This window comes from Thermothielavioides terrestris, chromosome 5 (genome assembly GCF_000226115.1).
Source record: "Thermothielavioides terrestris NRRL 8126 chromosome 5, complete sequence".
Taxonomy (NCBI): domain Eukaryota; kingdom Fungi; phylum Ascomycota; class Sordariomycetes; order Sordariales; family Chaetomiaceae; genus Thermothielavioides; species Thermothielavioides terrestris.
The window spans coordinates 2,975,579-2,993,752 of record NC_016461.1 but is presented as its reverse complement, the minus strand read 5'-3'; the positions used below and the strand labels follow the sequence as shown (position 1 = coordinate 2,993,752).

General features: G+C 53.4%; 3 protein-coding genes and 1 non-coding gene across 4 annotated transcripts; 2 read left to right on the top strand and 2 right to left on the bottom strand.

Moving 5' to 3' along the window:
* The first annotated feature begins 6,699 nt into the window (after window positions 1-6,699).
* Window positions 6,700-9,190, top strand: THITE_2122280 (uncharacterized protein). The gene is made up of 7 exons (XM_003656928.1): window positions 6,700-7,089; window positions 7,176-7,245; window positions 7,307-7,460; window positions 7,536-7,778; window positions 7,852-8,541; window positions 8,606-8,854; window positions 8,954-9,190. The coding sequence occupies exons 1-7, from the start codon at window positions 6,961-6,963 to the stop codon at window positions 9,087-9,089; spliced, it is 1,671 nt and encodes a 556-aa protein (XP_003656976.1). The 5' UTR covers window positions 6,700-6,960; the 3' UTR covers window positions 9,090-9,190.
* A 1,313-nt stretch (window positions 9,191-10,503) lies between these two features.
* THITE_2122277 (uncharacterized protein) lies at window positions 10,504-12,904 on the top strand. The gene is made up of 4 exons (XM_003656927.1): window positions 10,504-11,159; window positions 11,234-11,745; window positions 11,801-11,962; window positions 12,022-12,904. Exons 1-4 carry the CDS (start codon window positions 10,727-10,729, stop codon window positions 12,580-12,582), a joined length of 1,668 nt encoding a protein of 555 aa, XP_003656975.1. The 5' UTR covers window positions 10,504-10,726; the 3' UTR covers window positions 12,583-12,904.
* Window positions 12,905-14,266: 1,362 nt separating this feature from the next.
* Window positions 14,267-14,340, bottom strand: THITE_t132. The gene has a single exon. It is a non-coding gene; the product is annotated as a tRNA-Lys (tRNA).
* Window positions 14,341-15,645: 1,305 nt separating this feature from the next.
* Window positions 15,646-16,490, bottom strand: THITE_2122274 (uncharacterized protein). Its single transcript, XM_003656926.1, has 2 exons — window positions 16,072-16,490; window positions 15,646-15,975 (listed from the first exon to the last, which is right to left on the bottom strand). Exons 1-2 carry the CDS (start codon window positions 16,344-16,346, stop codon window positions 15,807-15,809), a joined length of 444 nt encoding a protein of 147 aa, XP_003656974.1. The 5' UTR covers window positions 16,347-16,490; the 3' UTR covers window positions 15,646-15,806.
* Window positions 16,491-18,174: the final 1,684 nt, after the last annotated feature.

The following is an 18,174-nucleotide window of genomic DNA, read 5'->3' as shown; positions in this document are numbered from 1 at the left end:
TACATCGCCTCGAGCTACATATACTTGGAAAGGCGGTCGGTGATTACTATAAGGTAGCTAGGCGCCCCCTCGTCTCTCATAGAGAGGTCGGTTATAAAGTCAATAGAGATCTGCTTCTAGAAGCGATCAAAGACAAGCAAAGGTTATAAAAGCCCTTGACACAACTGCTAAGAGATCTTGCTCTAACGGCACTAGTTACAGTTCCTAATGAACCGCTTCACATCGGACGATATAAGGTCCCAATAGTAATCTCTCTAGAGCATTTTAAATAGCCTATTGTACCCTAGGTATCCCAATATAGCCGAGTTATAGATCCGCTAGATGATCGTAGTAGTTAGGGGCTCCCATATAGGGAGCTAGAGACGGCTATAGAACTGGAACGTGCCTTACACATTGAGAGAGTAGTCTACGATCTAGGTTTATACTACGTTCGCCTCCTTTAGAAACTTCTAAGCTCTATTGCGAATAGCCTAGAGCTAGTAAGCGTAGTGCTCGTCTCCAACAATACCCTCGTCCTATAGGGCTACGAGCTGCTTATCCTCAAAGAGCGTCTCTCCTATAAGCAACCTAGCCTCCTCCTATACATTGGTCTAGTATACCTTGATTAGAGGGAGTAGCTAGGCGATACACTAGCTATCTTCAGGCTTATCTTATTCGCACCAAGAGAGTATATCAGGACACAAGGCCTAGGATCCTAGCTAGTACTTTAGCTCGAAGTTAAATAGGGAGAGCGTCTCCACCTATTGGGCCTACCATTCACTAATCGGATATAGCTAGGTGAAGTACTCGAAGTTCTTATAGTCGGTTAGGATAGTAAAGGGGGCCGCTACACTCCAAAGCTCTACTAACCAGGCCTTAAGACACGAGATAATAGCCAACAGCTCTTTGTTATAGATAGTATAGTTATGCTTAGCAAGGCTCAGTTTCACAGAGTAGTAGGCCATAGGGTAAAGAACCCTATCCTCTCCCCGCTAAGACAAGTATCTACTAAATGCTATACTAGAACAGTCCACTTCCACGATCATCTCTCTCTTAGGATCCTATTAGACGAGGATCAGCTCCAATATAAATATAGCCTTAAACGTATCGAAGGCGTCCTACTCCTCTTTGCCCTAGCGGAAAGGGACGTTTTTATAGGTAAGGCGTATTAATAGGGCTACCTTCTTAGAGAAGTTGGAGATAAAGTCGCAATAGAAATTAGCGAATCCTAAAAAGCTCCGTACTCCTTGGACCTTACAGGGTACCTCCTACTCACAGATGGCCTTGATCTTCTCAGGGTCAAGGCGGATATAGACCCTAGCCTCTACGATATACCCTAGGTACTTGACTTCCTTCACCGTAAATACGCATTTCTTAAGGTCCAAGTTAAAGCCTACATCCCTCAGTCTTCGAAGGACCTCGTATACCTTCCTTATATAGTCCTTTCGGCTCCTACTCGAGTACACTAAGACATCGTCAAGGTATACCGTTATATAGTCTCCTAGCGTTGGACCAAGGGCGTTGTTAATATATCTCTAGAACATCGTAGGAGCACCTACAAGCCTAAAGGGGTAGACTAGCTACTCGAATAGTCCAAACCTTATACAAAACGCTATAAGGTACTCGTCCCCCTTAGCTATCCGGATATAGTAGAATATAGCCCTAACGTCTAGCTTCGTAAGCCATTTGGCCCTAGCCAAGGACCGAAGAGTCTCCTTAATCAAGGGGAGCGGGTACCGGTCCTACTTAGTAATCTTATTTAGGGCTCAGTAGTCTATATAAAACCTCTATCCTCCTCCCAGCTTCTTTACAAAAAGGACTAGGGCGGCTACCGATAAAGAGCTTACCCAGATCCATCCCTTATCCAATAGGTCTACGACCTACTTCCAAATCTCTAGGAGATAGTCCCTTGGTATATTATACAAGGGTCCCTACAAAAGCTTAAGAGGTTTTCTGTCTAGGCCCGTCTTAAGACGAATATAATAGTCGGCCTCCCTCCAATAAAGGGGGAGGTCGTTCGCCTTCTCCTTATCGAAGAGGTCGGCGAAGTCATATAGCTCCTCTAGCAAGGCGACCTTCGGGTCTAGGTCGATATCGGGCTAGAAGACGGCCACTCCTAGTATAGTAGTCATCTCGTAGATACTAGTGATAAGGAATATGTCTCGTACCCCTTTAGACTTCTTCCTTTATACTCTACGGGCCAAGCCTATAAACACCGTGCCTATAATTAGGGTAGTGTTAACTTCCTTCCACCGTGAGGAGCACTCGTATACCTATAGGCCACCTTGTGAATTAACAGTAAAGACCCTGTTGACCAAGTCTAGTACAATCCCACAGTAGTTTATCCAGGGGAGCCCTAATATAACGTTGTAGGCCAACCCCGGTACTACGTAGAATATAGCAGCACTAATCTACCTATCGACGTCCATCGTGACATAGGCGATATATATAATTTTCTTTATAATTTGCACCCCCTTGACTACAACACCTAGGGTATAGGGAGTCGGTAGGCTTATCTACTCGATCCCTAACCTCTGATATACTCTCTCGCTAATAGCTCTATAGCTCTGGCACCTACTATCCACTTGTACGTTTATAAAACCAGAGGAGTTCAGAAAAACAAGGATAAGAAAGGGGGGCTCATCTATTCTCTCTCTAATCTCTGTGAACTCGTTCTATAAGCGGCTAGGTCCTTTCGGCCCCTGTACAAGACTTTGTACAGGGGCTACTCTTTTCCCTCCTCCTCCTTAGAGGGGGAGTCCTCCTCTACCCATTCCTCGGCCTCCAACTTGTTGATGTCGACCTAAGGAGCCGGTCTCTTAGCCAAGGCGAAGGGACAGGTAGCCACGAAGTGGCCCTAGCGCCTACAACGGATACAGGCTCCGGCCTATTAGCGCGCTATACGTACCTCGTCGTTTACCCACTTCGCCTATAGCACGTTCGCACCTCGTTTTCCTCTGTTCCGCTACTACTTTCCTCCACGACCTCTGTTAGCTCCCCCCTAGGCTAGGGCAATGTAGGTCGTATTGATCCCAGTCATCGGTGTATCTCTATCCACATCCTTCTCTATATCTACGTTGGGCCTAGGTCGCTTACCCTAGGACCGCTAGTGTCGTTCCTCTAGGCGAAGGGCCTCTAGGTCGGTGGCGATCTCACAGTACTTCGCAACGGCTATAGCGTAGTCGTTCTATAGAACCCCCTGTCCTACCGAGATGTGCTTCAACTTTAGGGAAAGGTATCGTTGTAGTCTAATAAGTTGCACCTCGTCGCTCTAATTGAGTCCTCTAGCCTTCGATAGCTTCGCCTCGAAGCGAACAATAAAGGAGGAGAACGGCTTGTTGTCTCCTTAGCGGAGTATATCTAGCTCTATCAAGGCTATAACCTACTCGTAGGGGTCTACGTAGACTATCGCGAGATATTCGAGAAACGCTCCTAGGTCGTAGTTACAGCTAGGTCCTCCCAACTCGTAGAAGGCTGCGACCTTGGCCTAGACCCCCCGGCTAAGGTTCCCCTAAATGAACACCCATTGGTCGCGGGGACCCCCGATGAAGTCCTGGTCCGCTACCAGGATATACGCCATCGTAGCCCTCTAAACGGCAAAAAGCTCCTTTTTGCCGTCGAAGGGTTGTCCTACAAAGAGGCGCTTCCGCTACGTCTAGGGAGCTGCCGGAGTCGTGGTGTCAGTCGTCGGAGCCTGGGCGTTTGCTACCGCGGGGGCGTTCATAGTCTGAGCTACGGCAATCTGGGCCGTACGAAGTTCCTCAATAGTTGCGTTCTGACGTACGATCGTCTCCTACAAGAGTTGGAAGTGCTCGCAGACCCAATCTAAGTCCGGGACCTACGGGACGCCTAGGTTGTTCATAGTAGCGTCCGGCCCGCTCAGTGCTAGCGTCGAAACGCCCGGCGTGCTGCTCTCGTCTACACCTAAAAGTAATAGCTGCTCTATCTACGTGAAGGTAGTTGAACTATAATGTGCTAGCCTTATGGCGTCTGCAGATAAGCGTACGATGTTCTATTCAACTACCTTAAGGAAAGGAAAAGGAGAAGTACAGGCTACGGTCCTCGTACATAGAGTTTTCAGGGGCTCGCGGAGTAGGTTCGGGCCGACGTTATTCCGGGCGCGAGGCGGGCCCGCCATGGGTCCGCCCCAGGGCCGCCGCGGATCCTGGGCGCAGCCCCCACATACCCAGCCCGGGTACAGCCCGGTCCGTAACAATTCTAATAGCTAAATACTATAATCTAGTACTAGTCAACTATAGCCTTAAATATATTAAAGAACTCCTCTAAATCCTAGATCTATTGCTTAGCTAATAGGCGTACCACTTCGATAGGTTTAACGTAGTACAACGGCTTATATATAGGATAGTCCTTCTTCCAACGCTACTACCAGTGACGGTTAACCGAGGGAGCAGGAGGATTATAGTGGGTATATAGCCGGTTAGCTATAGCTTCGATTAGGTCTCTACCTACTAAAGAGCTAGTTTAGATAAGCTATAGTGTATAGGCTTCGAAGGCAACATCCTCGACGATTGTAAAGGCAGTTGGCCTCCTAACGCTTTTGTTAAACAAGCTATAGTACTGCCTAACCTCCTTTAAAGACTTGATATAATAGGCGACCTATATTTTCGATACCTTGAAGCGTCTTACGACGTTATATAGCAAGGGCTTCTTAGCCTTACGATAGTTGCGGGTATAGCGATCGTAGCATTCCACTATATCGAGTAGCTACTACGTAGCCCAAACGCTTGTAGGCTCCTGAAGATAGTCCATTACTAGGCTAGACTGCGGTCTATAGTACGGTTCAAGGCGCGCCCTATAGTGCGGTCTACAGGGCGGTTCGAGGCACGCCCTGTAGTACAGTCTATAGTGTAGTTCGAAGTGCGGTTTGGAGCGTGAATGTAGGCGTGATAATACGGGTGGACGCGAATACAGGGAAAAATGTATAGTGGAGTATCCCCCAATTTTATACTATCCTATAATTTTGTCCCCCCCTCTCCGTAGGAGAGGGGGCAACTAAAACTAGGTGCAAGTGGAGCCCCCTAGTAGATATAGATACTGCCAAAAAAAATAAAAAAAATAAAAATAAAAAAATAAAAAATAAAAAATAAAAAATAAAAAAATAAAAAATAAAAAATAAAAAAATAAAAAATAAAAAAATAAAAATTAAAAATAAGAAAAAATAAAATAAAATAAAATAAAATAAAATAAAATAAAATAAAATAAAATAAAATAAAATAAAATAAAATAAAATAAAATAAAATAAAATAAAATAAAATAAAATAAAATAAAATAAAATAAAATAAAATAAAATAAAATAAAATAAAATAAAATAAAATAAAATAAAATAAAATAAAAAATGAGCATAGATAGCCATTTTCTAGTGTTTTCGAGTCCTTGTTGATGTTTTTATAGTTCCTTTTTAGGCGTTTTCTGTTGCGTAAAAGCGGATATTCCAGCCGGGAGAGGGGGCGGTCATGATGCTGCGGATAGGTAGTTGTTCTTCGCCAAGAGTGGCCGCAGCTGGTCTCCTGTTTGGCCAAGTCGTCTGCCCCAGGCTCAGGAAGTCAGGAGGGTCATTGCAGTCGCGTTCCACAGCGACTTCCCGGTTTCTTGCCCTCGGCGCCATTGAATGTCCGATTTCCAGCAGCATATGGACCGGCCCCACCCCCACTGGCCCGTTCGATTTCCCATTGACTGGGCTGCTTGCAACTTGCAACTCGGCAGATCACAGAACGTGAGCGGGCAACTCGTTAGGGCATCACTTAGCACGATGCAAAGCGGTACAACGGCAACAACTTTTGTCATCTAGTCTGCTGTCGGCTTCGAGGACTCGGCAGACAGGCGCACCGCTTCTGGTCTCCGAACGGTGCCAGCAAACGGCGCCAGCTCCGGGGCTAGCAAGGATGCCCAAGACGCCAGTCGCAACTGCTTTCCCGAAACTCAAGCTTCACCACAACGCCTCGTGGGCTTGGAGACACGATGCGGGGATTGCGGACCCTCGAGAGATGGGCTGGCCCTGGTCCCTCTCCCACGAACCGACCAGGCGTCGTCCGACTCGACGGAACCGCTGATCAGGTTCTCCGGATAGTCAGCGGGGCTACTGCTTGATCTGGTTGGGCGATCTGTGATGCGTGCGGGCGTTAGGATCGTAGCAGTGCGCTACCCCGGGCTACCCTCGCAGTCAGGTAGTGTAGTGCGACCCGGCAACGTGCAGTGCGGAGGAAGCGAGCTGCCGCGAGCTGCAGTGGCACTTAGCGAGGTCACCCTGTATGCCCAGTACCCACAGGGGCTAGACCACGCGAGGACCACGCACCGTTTGAGTGGGTCTTTACCGCTTGGCTTCAGCGGGCTCTGGGCCCGAAGTTCATCTGTTTCGCGGAAGTGATCTCGAGCCGAGGATGGTCCCGGAGGCTCGGGTAGAGCCCCCTGGGTGCGGGAAGGACACGCAAGAAGCCAAAAAGAAGAAGCTTGCGGCTTGCTACCTTTTCCCGATTCGATCCCCTACCGTTACGCCGTGGAGTCGAGCAGCGAGCAGGAATTGAGGCCCGAACCTCCGCCAGCGACGGCTCCTGATCATTTCAATTGCTCGCTTTGTGCACGCGACCTCCGACACTAAAGCCTGGTGAGCTGCAGTAATGCAATCCTTTCCCCCAGCTTTTACCCCGGGCTGATCTGTTGTCGTGTACTCCATACCTGGTGTACCCCAGTCCCCATATTCGATCGGAGAATTTTGGGTCAATCATGATGTAGCTCGCGCGTTACCCTCCTTGCTCCCGCTTTGGGACCTCGGAGGGAGCCAGTCCGGTCCCAATCGGGAAATTGGAGCACTCCTTTTGGGGAAACTGCGTTTACACACATTAAACTTCCCATGCCATCAATCCATAAATGTATGGCGATGCCACCGCCCTCTGTCGACGTCCTTCTCCGTATCACTCTCTCAATCTCCCCGCCCGACTCTTGCCTTCCCGAGCGGCCGCCAAGATGTCGTCGCACGAGTCGGACCAGATCAACAGCGAGAAGCCAACTGCTTCTGCTGCCGAGATCAAGACGGCGGCCGTCCCTGTCACGCACGCACCCAAGGATGGCGTCAAGGAGAAGGCGGTGCGCAATGTGAGTTTGTCCAGGCAACTGCTCGAGCTCCGGGCGGGAAAGGGAGGGTTGCCCGTTGCCGGTAGGGGGTTGCTGACGGGAAGCAGGCCGAGCTGTTCGCCGCTATCAAGGAGGCCAACATCAACCCCTGGAGCAAGACCTCTTTCCATCTCTACTGTAAACGCCCGTTCCCACGCCGGACATTTCGGAAAATTGCTAACCGTTTGGCGTTGTGCAGATGCTATCTTTATCGCTTTCTGCTGTGCCTGCGCCAACGGCTACGATGGTTCCCTCATGACGTCCATCATTGCCATGGAGCCCTTCCAGGAGAAGTTCCAGACTGGTGGCTCCACCGGATCGCGTGTCTCCGTCATCTTCTCGCTCTACACTGTGTAGGTCTTTGTTGGGAGGTGCCCCGGGGGGTTGAGGTGTAGGTTGCGCCGACACTGACTTGGTTTGCTTTGCAGTGGCGCCATGGTTGGCGCTCCCTTTGCTGCCGTCATCGCTGACTGGTACGGACGCCGCAAAGCAATGTTTGCTGGCTCTATTATTATTATTGTCGGCATGATCATCATCTCGACCGCGTCGGCATTCGCGCAGCTCGTCGTTGGCCGTTTCGTCCTCGGTGTCGGAATCTCTGTCATGACGGTCGCTGCACCCTCGTACTCGATCGAGGTTGCCCCGCCGCACTGGCGCGGCCGTTGTACGGGGTACGTTGACCTCACCTATTTCCTTATTGTTTTTAGTGGCGCTATAGTTTATAGTATCTCTAAACGTTTCAAGGCTATACAACTGCGGCTGGTTTGGCGGCTCCATCCCGGCTGCCCTCGTCACCTTCGGCACCAACTACATGGGCAACGACTACTCCTGGCGCGTGCCTATGATCCTGCAGGCCTTTGCCTGCGTCATAGTCCTGACCTCGGTCTTCTTCATCCCCGAGTCTCCCCGTTGGCTCATGGCCAACGGCCGCGAGGACGAGGCTATCGCGTTCCTCGTCAAGTACCACGGCAACGGCGACCCCAACTCGCGCCTGGTCCGCCTTGAGGTCGAGGAGTTCAGGGAGGGAATCCGTCAGGACGGTATCGACAAGACCTGGTGGGACTACCGGCCGTTCCTCATGTCGCACAGCGGCCGCTGGCGTCTTGCTCAGGTCTTGATGATCTCTATCTTCGGCCAGTTTTCCGGCAACGGCCTCGGCTACTTCAACACGGTCATCTTCAAGGGCATCGGTGTCGACAGTGTCCCGCAGCAGCTTGGCTACAACATCCTCAACCAGGCCCTGTCGTGCGTGTGCGCCGTGTCCGCCGCCTCGCTGACCGACCGGCTGCCGCGCCGCAAGGTGCTCGTCATCGGCACCTTCATGTGCGCCGTCGCGCTGGCTACCAATTCAGGCCTCTCGGCCGTCCTCGACAAGCAGCGTCGGGAGAACAATGGCAACTTCGACCTGTCGTACGGCCAGGGCGCGCTAGCATCGTATGGACATGTTCACCTATAAATCTGGACGCGATGAACCCTCTCACTAACCCTTCAAACGCAGTTACTTCATATTTAATGCAATCTTTAGTCTCACCTACAGCCCCCTGCAGGGCGTCATCCCTAGCGAGGCGCTCGAGACGACCACCCGGGCCAAGGGCCTCGCGCTCTCGGGCTTCATCGTCAACGCGGTGGGCTTCATCAACCAGTTTGCTGGCCCCATCGCCCTGGACGAGAACAACCTCGGATACAAGTACATCTACGTCTTCGTCGGCTGGGACGTTTTCGAGTCCATCGTCTGGTACCTTTTCTGGTAGGGTTTTTTTTTTTTTTTTTTTTTTTTTTTTTTTTTTTTTTTTTTTTTTTTTTTTTTGCTGCGCCGTGGACACTGACCATCTTCTCTCCAAAACAGCGTCGAGTCCCAGGGCCGCACCCTCGAGCAGCTCGAGTGGGTCTACAACCAGCCCAACCCCGTCAAGGCCTCGCTCAAGGTCGACAAGGTCATCCTCGCCGAAGACGGCAGGGTCGCCGAGAAAATTGTGGCCTAAGAGGTCGGGCCTGTCATGATCTGGTGGATAATGCGCTCGATTCTGTATTTCGGTTGCTCAGAGGGCTGGGAAGAAGGTGGGTTGCTCGCCCGAATGCTGCGACCCCTGGAATTGGTTGGGCCACAGAATGGTTGTCGACAGAAGGCGCCAGGTTTGGTGTTGTGCTCTGCAGATCTCCTCGCTAATGATATTTCATTGTGAATGGGCCTGGCTTTCTCTTTTCCATCACGTCGCCTTGCCTCCACTTTGGTTTTGTCCAACCTGATCGAGCTCGCCCTTGGCGTTCCAAGTAATTGCACCGGTGGAGAACATACTACACTCTCTTGTCTTTTCGGAACTCTAATCCTGTTATTTGGATTCAGGAAGTCGACAACGAGAGTCAAATCTTCCAAGATTCCCAGGTTCTGAGAGGAAGTACTTAAATGTGGATCCACGTTCCTTGAACGAGCGTCGAACCCACGCCTCCAAGACAGTAATTGCCCCTCCGTATCGGGGTACTTGCGAAGTCGCTGATACGCAAATAGCCTAATGGTGTGTTGTGTCGATGAAGTGCATGCTAGCCGCGCAGGTGACCGGTCCAGGGCTTCACGAGAGGGTTGGCCGCGCCTGGGCCAAGCCGTTATGTGAGGTAGCTCTTCTCTGGAAACAAGGTCGAAGTCTCGACTTACTCTCTTGGCCCAGGATTGGCAGCTCAGTTTGTCTTTACTGCCGGGTATGAATTACCAGCCGCTTGTGATTATGCCAACTGAGGTGGCATGCCGGGAATGTCGATATCCGACATGTAATTGTGGTGAACTAACCATCAGGTGCACAACGAACAAGACAACCTACCTACGCAGGCGTTTCATTTGACACCTCATTTAACGTCATTTCTTTGCCAGTGCATCTGGTTGCAAGTCGTTCACGGCCAACAAGGTAAGTAATGGAATTAGTACTAGCCAATGCATTGCCTCAACTGAGCACCATGGTCACAACTGGAACCAGCATTCTGTTGTTTCGACTTTCGGCAATTTGCACTGAGAACCTAAGCATACCCTATCCTCGCCAATTGTCAAGATCTTCGACTTTTACAACACTCCATCTCACAGCCCCATCTTCATTGAATTCCGCAAACCTCACCCACTTCACTTTCCTCCCCGCTCCTCCCTCGACTTACACGGGAATCCAACCAATCAGGATCAACGCCGGTGATGGTAGAGCTTCTCTCCCACATTACGCAGCCTTGCTAACGAATGGGCGACTCACATTCGTCATCCATCCACTCCGACCGGCCCAGCCAGTAAGGTTGGCCTATTCATGCGTTGTGTTGCACCCCGCCACCCCCCCCAACCGATGGCGTGCTACTGCTGCCGGAAGTGGGTCCCAGAGGCAACTCCCGCTTATCCGTCCCTCGTTAACCATCCCTCTCACTCGGCAAGCCAACACCACCGCCACCATCACCAACAGCTTCTGTTGGTGTAATTAGCTTCACTTCCCAGCTTCATCACCCCGCCGCCGAGCCCGCCGCCGCCCGAGGCGGGCAATTTCCTAACAAGCCCTGACAGCCGGCCCCGTCCCAACCCGCTCGCCGGCGGATTTCGCCATCATCCACTGCACCAACATCACCCCCAACGAAACCCCCCAAACAACGCGAGACCATGGTCGCGCACGACGCGCAATCATCCGCGCGCCTGTCCACTTTGGGCAGAGGCGACGACGGAGCAGCCTCTGCCGAGCGGCAGCCCCTTCTGGCGCCGGACGGGGTCGGCGCTGCTGTTGTCCGCGGTGGTGGTGGTGGTGGTGGTGGGAGCCGCGGAGCAGGGGGTGCCGACGACGAGGAGGAGACGGCCGTCGGCGTTGACGGTGGCAGTGGAAGATCGGGCACGTTCTCGCGCAACCTCGGCGCGGTGGAGGCGTTTGCCATCGTGGTCAGCATCGTCATCGGCAGCGGGGTGTTCACGTCGCCTGGGTCGATCGATTCCAATGTGCCGTCGCCGGGCGTGGCGCTGGTGGTGTGGTTGGTCGGGGGCGTGCTGGCGTGGTCGGGGGCGAGTACCATGGCTGAATTGGGCACGGCGATTCCGGGGGAAGGTATGTTGGATGTCTACCGGCTTGCGAGGTGGATGTGTTGGAACCAAACCCCGCGGGCGCTAACGATGCTGCAGGCGGAGTGCAGCCGTATCTCAAGTACATCTTCGGGGACGTGTTCGGCTTTTTGGCGGCGTGGACCTGGGTTGTGGCCGTCATGCCTGCGACCCTGGCCATTCTGAGCATCGTCTTCATCGAGAGCATCTACTCGGCGGCCGGCGTGACCGGGGAAGGGGACAGGATCGCGCACAAGCTGCTGTCGATCGTGGTGCTCGTGCTTATCGGCGTGGCGAACTCCATCAGCACCAAAGCCAGCACGCGGCTCAACAACTTCTTCGTCGCTACCAAGTTCATCACAATCGCCGCCGTGGTCTTGGCTGGAGTAGTCGTGGTCTTTCTACAAATCGGCAACCCCAACAGGGAGGTGGGCGGCGGCGACTGGAACAAGAAGCCGTGGTTCGGCTACCGGGATAGCTTGAACCCCGACGGCAGCGTGACGCATTGGGCTGGGCTGGGCCAGTGGGAGATGTTCGGGCATCTGTCGGCCGCTTTGTACGCGGCGTTGTGGGCGTACTCGGGATGGGACAAAGTATGCTTCTCAGTGACCTAGTGAACTGATCAGAGCCCGGCTGACCACCACTTAGGCGATCTACATCTCGGCAGAGCTCTCAGCACCCGCACGCCAACTACCCCTTGCCATCAACGTCTCCATTCCCAGCATCATCTTGTGCTTCCTCACGGCGAACGCAGCCTATTACATCTTGCTACCGTGGGACGTCGTCTCAACCACGGACAGTGTGGCGGTTGTAAGTTCAACTCACCCCGACCGCGCCCCAGATGTGCCTGCTGCTGACAGGGCCCCCAGACCGCCATTACGCGTCTCCTGGGCGCCGGATTTGGCATTGTGGCTGCCGTATTCATCTGTCTCGTCGTCGCCGGCTCTCTGCTCGGAAACTCTTTTGTAGCCGGCCGCATGGCCGTGGCCGCAGCAAATCAGAACTGGCTCCCTCGCATCCTCAGCGTGGTGGGCAAAGTTGGGACCGAACCAGAGAGCTCGCGGGACGATCCGCAGAAGCCCCCTGACTCGGACGCGCCCATCAACGCCATCATCCTGTCTACGCTCCTCTCGGCGGCCTACATCTTGCTCGGGAACTTCCGCGCGCTCCTGACCTTCAACGGCTTGGGCGAGTACACCTTCTTCTTCCTGACTGTTCTCGGCGCCATCATCTTGCGATACCGCGAGCTACGTCTTGAGCGGCCCTACAAGCCTCTCGTCTTGATCCCCGTCATCTTCGCACTGGTGAGTGGGTTCGTGGTCGTCCGCGGAGCCATTTTCGCCCCAACACAGGCGTTCGTTTTGATTGGGCTGTGGGCGCTTGGTGTGGCCGTATATTGGGCTCAGAGGCGGTTCCAGGGACCGTCATGATGAGCGTTCGATTCTCTCGAGCTCTTTCAGGTTATGAGAACTAGCCAGTACACGTTTTTCTTTCGTTTTATTTCCCCTCTTTTTTTCTTTCTGTAACGGCACACACGGGACACATGGAATCGGTGCCGAAGACCTCGTGATGTCAGGGAGGCACTGGACATGAAGGACATAGACACGGGTATGGGTGGAGAGCGCATGTAAGATTAGGACGCATATGTCTTGCAGCTGTGACAGCTGTGTCAATGGAGCGCCCAGCTACATAAGACTGGGCGAATAGGCCGTCTGCTTTCTGATCAGTCTTTGACATGAATGAGAACTATCCTTTGAAGATATCACCGCCTACAGCCAGTTGACCGCCTCCGCAACGGAAGTGTCTCGTTCAGTAGCTCCTGGAAGCTCTCATTACACTTCTCCTTTCTTTGTTTTATTTATTTTCTTTTCCTTTCTTTTCCTATCCTTTCCTTTCCTTTCTTTTCTATTTTTATAATTTTCTTTTATTTTTCCCCCTCTTTTCTTTCCCCCCTCTTTTCCTTTCTTTCTTTTCTCTTCTCTCTCTTCTTCTTTTTTATCTCTTTTTATTCTCTCTCTCTCTCTCTCTCTCTCTCTTTCTTTTTATTTTTTTACTTTTTTTTTTATCTCTCTCTCTCTTTCTTTTTGTTTATTTATTTATTTTTTTTTCACTGTGTCGGATGACCTTACCGAGATACTACATCACACTCAACTCCCCACGAACAACGGCACGACGCACCCTCCCTCCGGGATCAGCTCATCAACTGCAAGCAGGTGCAGATAGGTATGAAGGCATTGAAGATTGGGCAGAGAGAGCAGCGGTGTTATCTGCGAAAAACCATAGTTCCGAGCGGGGAATGGACGCTTTCCTCCAGAAAGGGATGCTGAGCGGCGTGGTTTTGAACTAGAAGCTGGATAAATCCCAGGCTGCGTTCCTCAACACCGCGTTGGATTCCTGGAGCGCTTTTCGTTCCTGAAGCCTCCGTCACGATCTTCCTACCGATGAACTTGAGGGTGTTTGAGCCCCCACATACTCTCACATCATGACGACCTGCGTTGGCTCTGGTTCAGTTAGTCACGAGGCTAACTCTAACTGCCGAGCTAGTTGGTAGCAGTACCATTCTTTTGGTAGCAGTACCATTCTTTGTCATCTGCGTCGGTGGACCGGTGGATATTGTCCACTTCTTCCCCTTGTCGCCCTTCGATATGTTCTTCCTCACCTCCTTCCAATATTTTCCCCTGCCAATAGTGCCCTACGTAAATCACGGCTAGCTAGAGTGAGAATTGGCTGCGGATAGTAAACTCTTTGGGGGAAAAAAAAAACAAATGAATGTGACGAGTTCAAATTGAAGAACTTGGTTCGGTGGGAGCCGGTGGGCGATATCTCGATGAGCTGCAGACAACATCGCGTAGTGCCTCGGCTGGACAGGCAAGCCGGGTGCAGTACCCTGGCCAACTGGTGCGTGACGCATCTCAAAATAGCAGTTCTCTCGGCTTACGTCGATGGCGTGACCCGTGAAGGGAAGAACCGAGGCAAGCACGCGAGCAAAATGCGGGTACCGAACACCGATCAGAGCATCCGCGCCAGGGGCAAAAAAGCTCAATACCCTCGGACAGGCCCAAAAACACCATGCAAACATTGCAAATTATCACCACCTGTGTGTGACCAGGCAAACGCCAACGGCGAGACTCGAACTCGCAACATTCAGATTAAAAGTCTGACGCGCTAACCAATTGCGCCACGCCGGCGATACCGTACTCGAAATTACGGTAAACCATCATGAAGAGTTGTGTTGGCGTCAATTGCACAGTTCGATGCGGCGATCAGTGCTGAACCACCGTGGTTGAAGGTTGAAGCGTTGAGATAGGTGGTAGGTAGTGGGGACAACAAGACGCATGCCTCCCCTCCACTGCCAGCACAAAGGCACATAGATAGCGACCAGGAATTGGCCACGATCGTCAGCTTCAGCTGGTCAAGAACAAGAGTGTCAGACAAGGCCAAGGAAAATTGTGGATTGCCTCGCGGTCGGGGAGAGCAAGGCTGGGCCTGGGAAGGGATTCGAGCGACGGGAATGAAAGGCAGATAATACTTAGGTACACTGCACGGGTAGAACTATTGGTATAACCGAACGCAGTAGCCGGCAAAACTCCTGTTGATGATCGCCGTCTTGGCTACATCATTATCTCATGAGCCGGGCCGCCACGGCCCTGACGTCAGTCAAGCATGAACCTTGTCGCGCGACAAATCTCCGGGTTTCCAAGCTCTCCATCCTGGAGCGGACACGCAGGGGCGAAAAGTTGACTCGTTTGTTGACTCGACATGGAAAGGATTCCGTCCCCTCTCCGGAGCGAAATGGCAGGCAAACAGTCGCTCGGTATGTGGAAGTCTCTTGCATTTTGAGTCTCCTGAACACGAACACTATGACGTGTTCCCAAGTATCTACATAATAAAACCACGAATCGGCTGACACCTATTGTAATCGCCGCGAAAAGACAAGCCCGTCTCCGCTGATCCAGCTTGCGGGAAGAAAGAAGATAAACAAAAGCAGCCCCTTCCGTTCAACGCCTGTCCTTCAAATGCGCCACATCCAAGAAGGACCCTGCTCGTCGCGTTCGTTCGCCAGTGATCCGTTGCCCTGGCCGTGCCTGTACCGACGAGGAGTGCGTTCCTGGGTGAATTATCTCTTGCTCCCCGCAATGAATCCGTGGAAATCGAGTCGCGTAAGGTGGTATAAACGTCTTTCCGCCGGCATCAAAACAAACTCGCGCATGAACCCTAACTCCAAGTTGCAACTGTGAAAAGAAGAAAAAAGTCAAAACCGCATGTCGGTACCCAACGTTGAGAAGCGCCCTACATCAGGAGCCCAGCAGGCTCCATGTCCTTCGTCATTTGACACCCCCTAGCTTGAATGCATGATCGAGCCGCAGGTCAGGTAGTGGTCGATGATCGTTGTCGGCGGCAGCCGGACTCCGACCCGTCGTACTCCCCGGTTGTCGGTGGCACGTAGCAACGGGCGGGCTGCGGTGCGATGTTGGCGGCGTAGGGTCCGTCGTGTCGCCGGAAAGGAATTCTTCTGCACGGCACGGCGGCGTGACCCTGACGGTGTCTGCCGTTGACTCGGGCTGGCCGGGCCGGCAACGTTTCCCTAGCCCAGGCTCGATCGCTGACCCATCATCCTCTCCCCCAAGAAGCTAGCTCGACGAGACTCGGTAGTTCACTTCTTATTTCGGCTGCTGGACGATGTGATCCTGCTCGTCGACATCAGGTCGCCGATGTACTTTTGCAGGAACTTGTTGTGGCTGTCGAGCTTGTCGTGTTCCTCCTTGACCGCCTCAATCCGGTTAAAGAGGTTGATGAGGGATTCTTGCAATGCTTTGGCATGCCTTTGTGCAGTTGTCAGCCCGGCCGGTTTCTCTTGTAGCGCTCGCCCCAGGTTATCTGTTGCGGGCGGGGAATCAACGCGGCCTGCTCCGACTCACCTTTGCAGTTCTTCTCGCGCCTCCTTGCTGAGTGTCTGGATATCCTCGCTCGTTCTCCTCGGGCTCATGGAGCCCGCGTCATCCGGCCCGACCTGCAGCTCAATGGGACCGACGGCAGACGAGTCGCGGGGCTCAATTACGGTGCCGCTGCTCTTCCGGCTCGGCAGCTGTTGCCGCGCGGGGACCGGCGAGTGAATAGTTGGTTCGAGGGAGGACCCCGATGATGAATCCGACCAATTCGGACTTGCTGATTTGTTCGGACTGGTGTCTCCCATCATGGATTATGGTGGGCCGTGACCGGTCGGTCGATTAAGGCTGCGAACGAGCGTGGAGATGATTCCAAGGGATAGATAATAGGCGATCTCTTGCTGAGCGACATGAGCAAAAGAGAATATTAGGTTCCTCCGGATGGAGACGGCGCAACAAACTCGCTGCTGCCACCGTCCAACACTCCGGGTGGCGCAGGGCTGAGTGCCGTCCAGGAGTTGGGCGTCAGATCACGGGCGCGCGGAGGGGCGAGTTCAGGGCGGTCCGAGGATTGAGGAGGGCAGGAGGCCGCAAATGTGTGGGCGGAACCTCTTGAGGGGTCGCGCAAAAGACAGCTCACAGTCGCTGTGGGCAGCGAGGCGACAGTGGGTCTTCGGCCGGGGTCCGGGTCCTTGCTCGTGGAGTCGGGGGACCGGCTGGGACCGCCGCCAGCAGGCGTCGACAGACGTCAGTCACCCAATACACAGTAATTCGGCGAAACGCCCTCGGCGGTCACCACAGACGGCAGAGGCTGGCCGCTCAGGGCAGCAACAGGTGACCGTTAACGGCGACAGCGTTCAGTGGTGTAAAATACGGCGCAGTGCGAGTGGGCTGCCGGGGTCGGCCGGGAGGAACTGCGGAACACTTGGTCGCGCAAAGAGGGCGGCCGCAGAAGGGTGGGAGCAGTTGGACGTGCTCGGTCGGGCCTCTTGGGCAGGCGACGGGGGTTGGTCAGGAGGTGGGTTTCTGCGTCCTGTTTCCACTGCCGCGAGCCTCGGTGTGGTCACAGGGGCGGAGAAACGGGACTTGTTTTGGGATGCTGTCTGCGGAAGGCGGGACGTCGATCGGTCGCTCGCAACGGCGCGCCGGGCACAAGCGGTGCCGCACGGTTTGGGGGCTTTGCTTCCCTCGCACGGCAGCCTTTCAATGCTCCGGGGCACCGGTTCGAAACGCCAGGAAGCGAAAGAAGGTTTACTGAAACACCGAAGCGAGCGACGCGTGGCGGGAAGGGCTGCTTTCCCGACAAGGTTGATCGGCCACGATTCGGTTTTGGGCGTTTCGATGGTCCCACGCTCCCGGAAAAGACGTAATTTCCAAATCGAGGTCGGGTTTCCCCACACGCTGAACGTTCGCGTTGGTCACGCTGTGCGCTGCGCCTTTTCGCCTCAGGCAGGGGCCACCCCACCCGTGTCGGAAGACTGGGGTCGTGGCTCCTTCGGGTAAGTCAGGGTGCAGCGTGTGCTGCCAAGGCGCCTGATGATCGGCACAATGACGCCAAAAGTCCGCCACGCTGATTGGCAACTCCCAGCTCAAGGACCCTCGAAAAGTCGGGATGATGACATGCTGTTCCTATCGGCACCCTGCTGCCGTGAGCACAGGGACGCATCCCACACACATCCCCTCTCCCCTCTCAGCAAGTTACCGCCAGCTCCAGCAATCTGCCTCTCGGGTCCGCCTCGTGCATTTCCCCGCGAAACCAGCTGTACATCCATACAGTTGTCCTGAGCTGGCCAACTTGATTTGCACGAGCCTGGGCAGGTCAGCAGGCTGTCAGCGAGCCCAACGAGCTCGTGTCCCGCGGATGTCGTGGAAGAAGTGAACGACGGGCGGTGACGACCACGGTTATGAGGACCCTCGCTTCCCTGTTTTTCCCCAAGCGCCAATCCCAGCACCAAGTTTGGCTGCTACCCCGCCGCGGAAATGGCGAATGGGACAAGGAAAACGATCCGCACCGTGTCTCTTTTGCGCCACTCTTGGGTGGTGTTACATCCAGTGGACTGCGCGAGTCGCACAAGAGTTGAATCTGAGATTCACAGACAAAGCCAAGCCCGACACATTGCCGTTGAGCCAGAGTCA

Excerpts from the sequence above, each read along its gene's own strand:
- THITE_2122274 (XM_003656926.1), bottom strand. The coding sequence starts at position 16,346 with ATGGGAGACACCAGTCCGAACAAATCAGCAAGTCCGAATTGGTCGGAT. Across the intron at positions 15,976-16,071 it reads GCGCGAGAAGAACTGCAAAG|GCATGCCAAAGCATTGCAAG; the intron begins GTGAGTCGGAGC and ends AACTGCACAAAG.
- THITE_2122280 (XM_003656928.1), top strand. The coding sequence starts at position 6,961 with ATGTCGTCGCACGAGTCGGACCAGATCAACAGCGAGAAGCCAACTGCT. Across the intron at positions 7,779-7,851 it reads TGGCGCGGCCGTTGTACGGG|GCTATACAACTGCGGCTGGT; the intron begins GTACGTTGACCT and ends AAACGTTTCAAG. Across the intron at positions 8,542-8,605 it reads GGCCAGGGCGCGCTAGCATC|TTACTTCATATTTAATGCAA; the intron begins GTATGGACATGT and ends CTTCAAACGCAG.
- THITE_2122277 (XM_003656927.1), top strand. The coding sequence starts at position 10,727 with ATGGTCGCGCACGACGCGCAATCATCCGCGCGCCTGTCCACTTTGGGC. Across the intron at positions 11,160-11,233 it reads CACGGCGATTCCGGGGGAAG|GCGGAGTGCAGCCGTATCTC; the intron begins GTATGTTGGATG and ends ACGATGCTGCAG. Across the intron at positions 11,746-11,800 it reads CGTACTCGGGATGGGACAAA|GCGATCTACATCTCGGCAGA; the intron begins GTATGCTTCTCA and ends ACCACCACTTAG.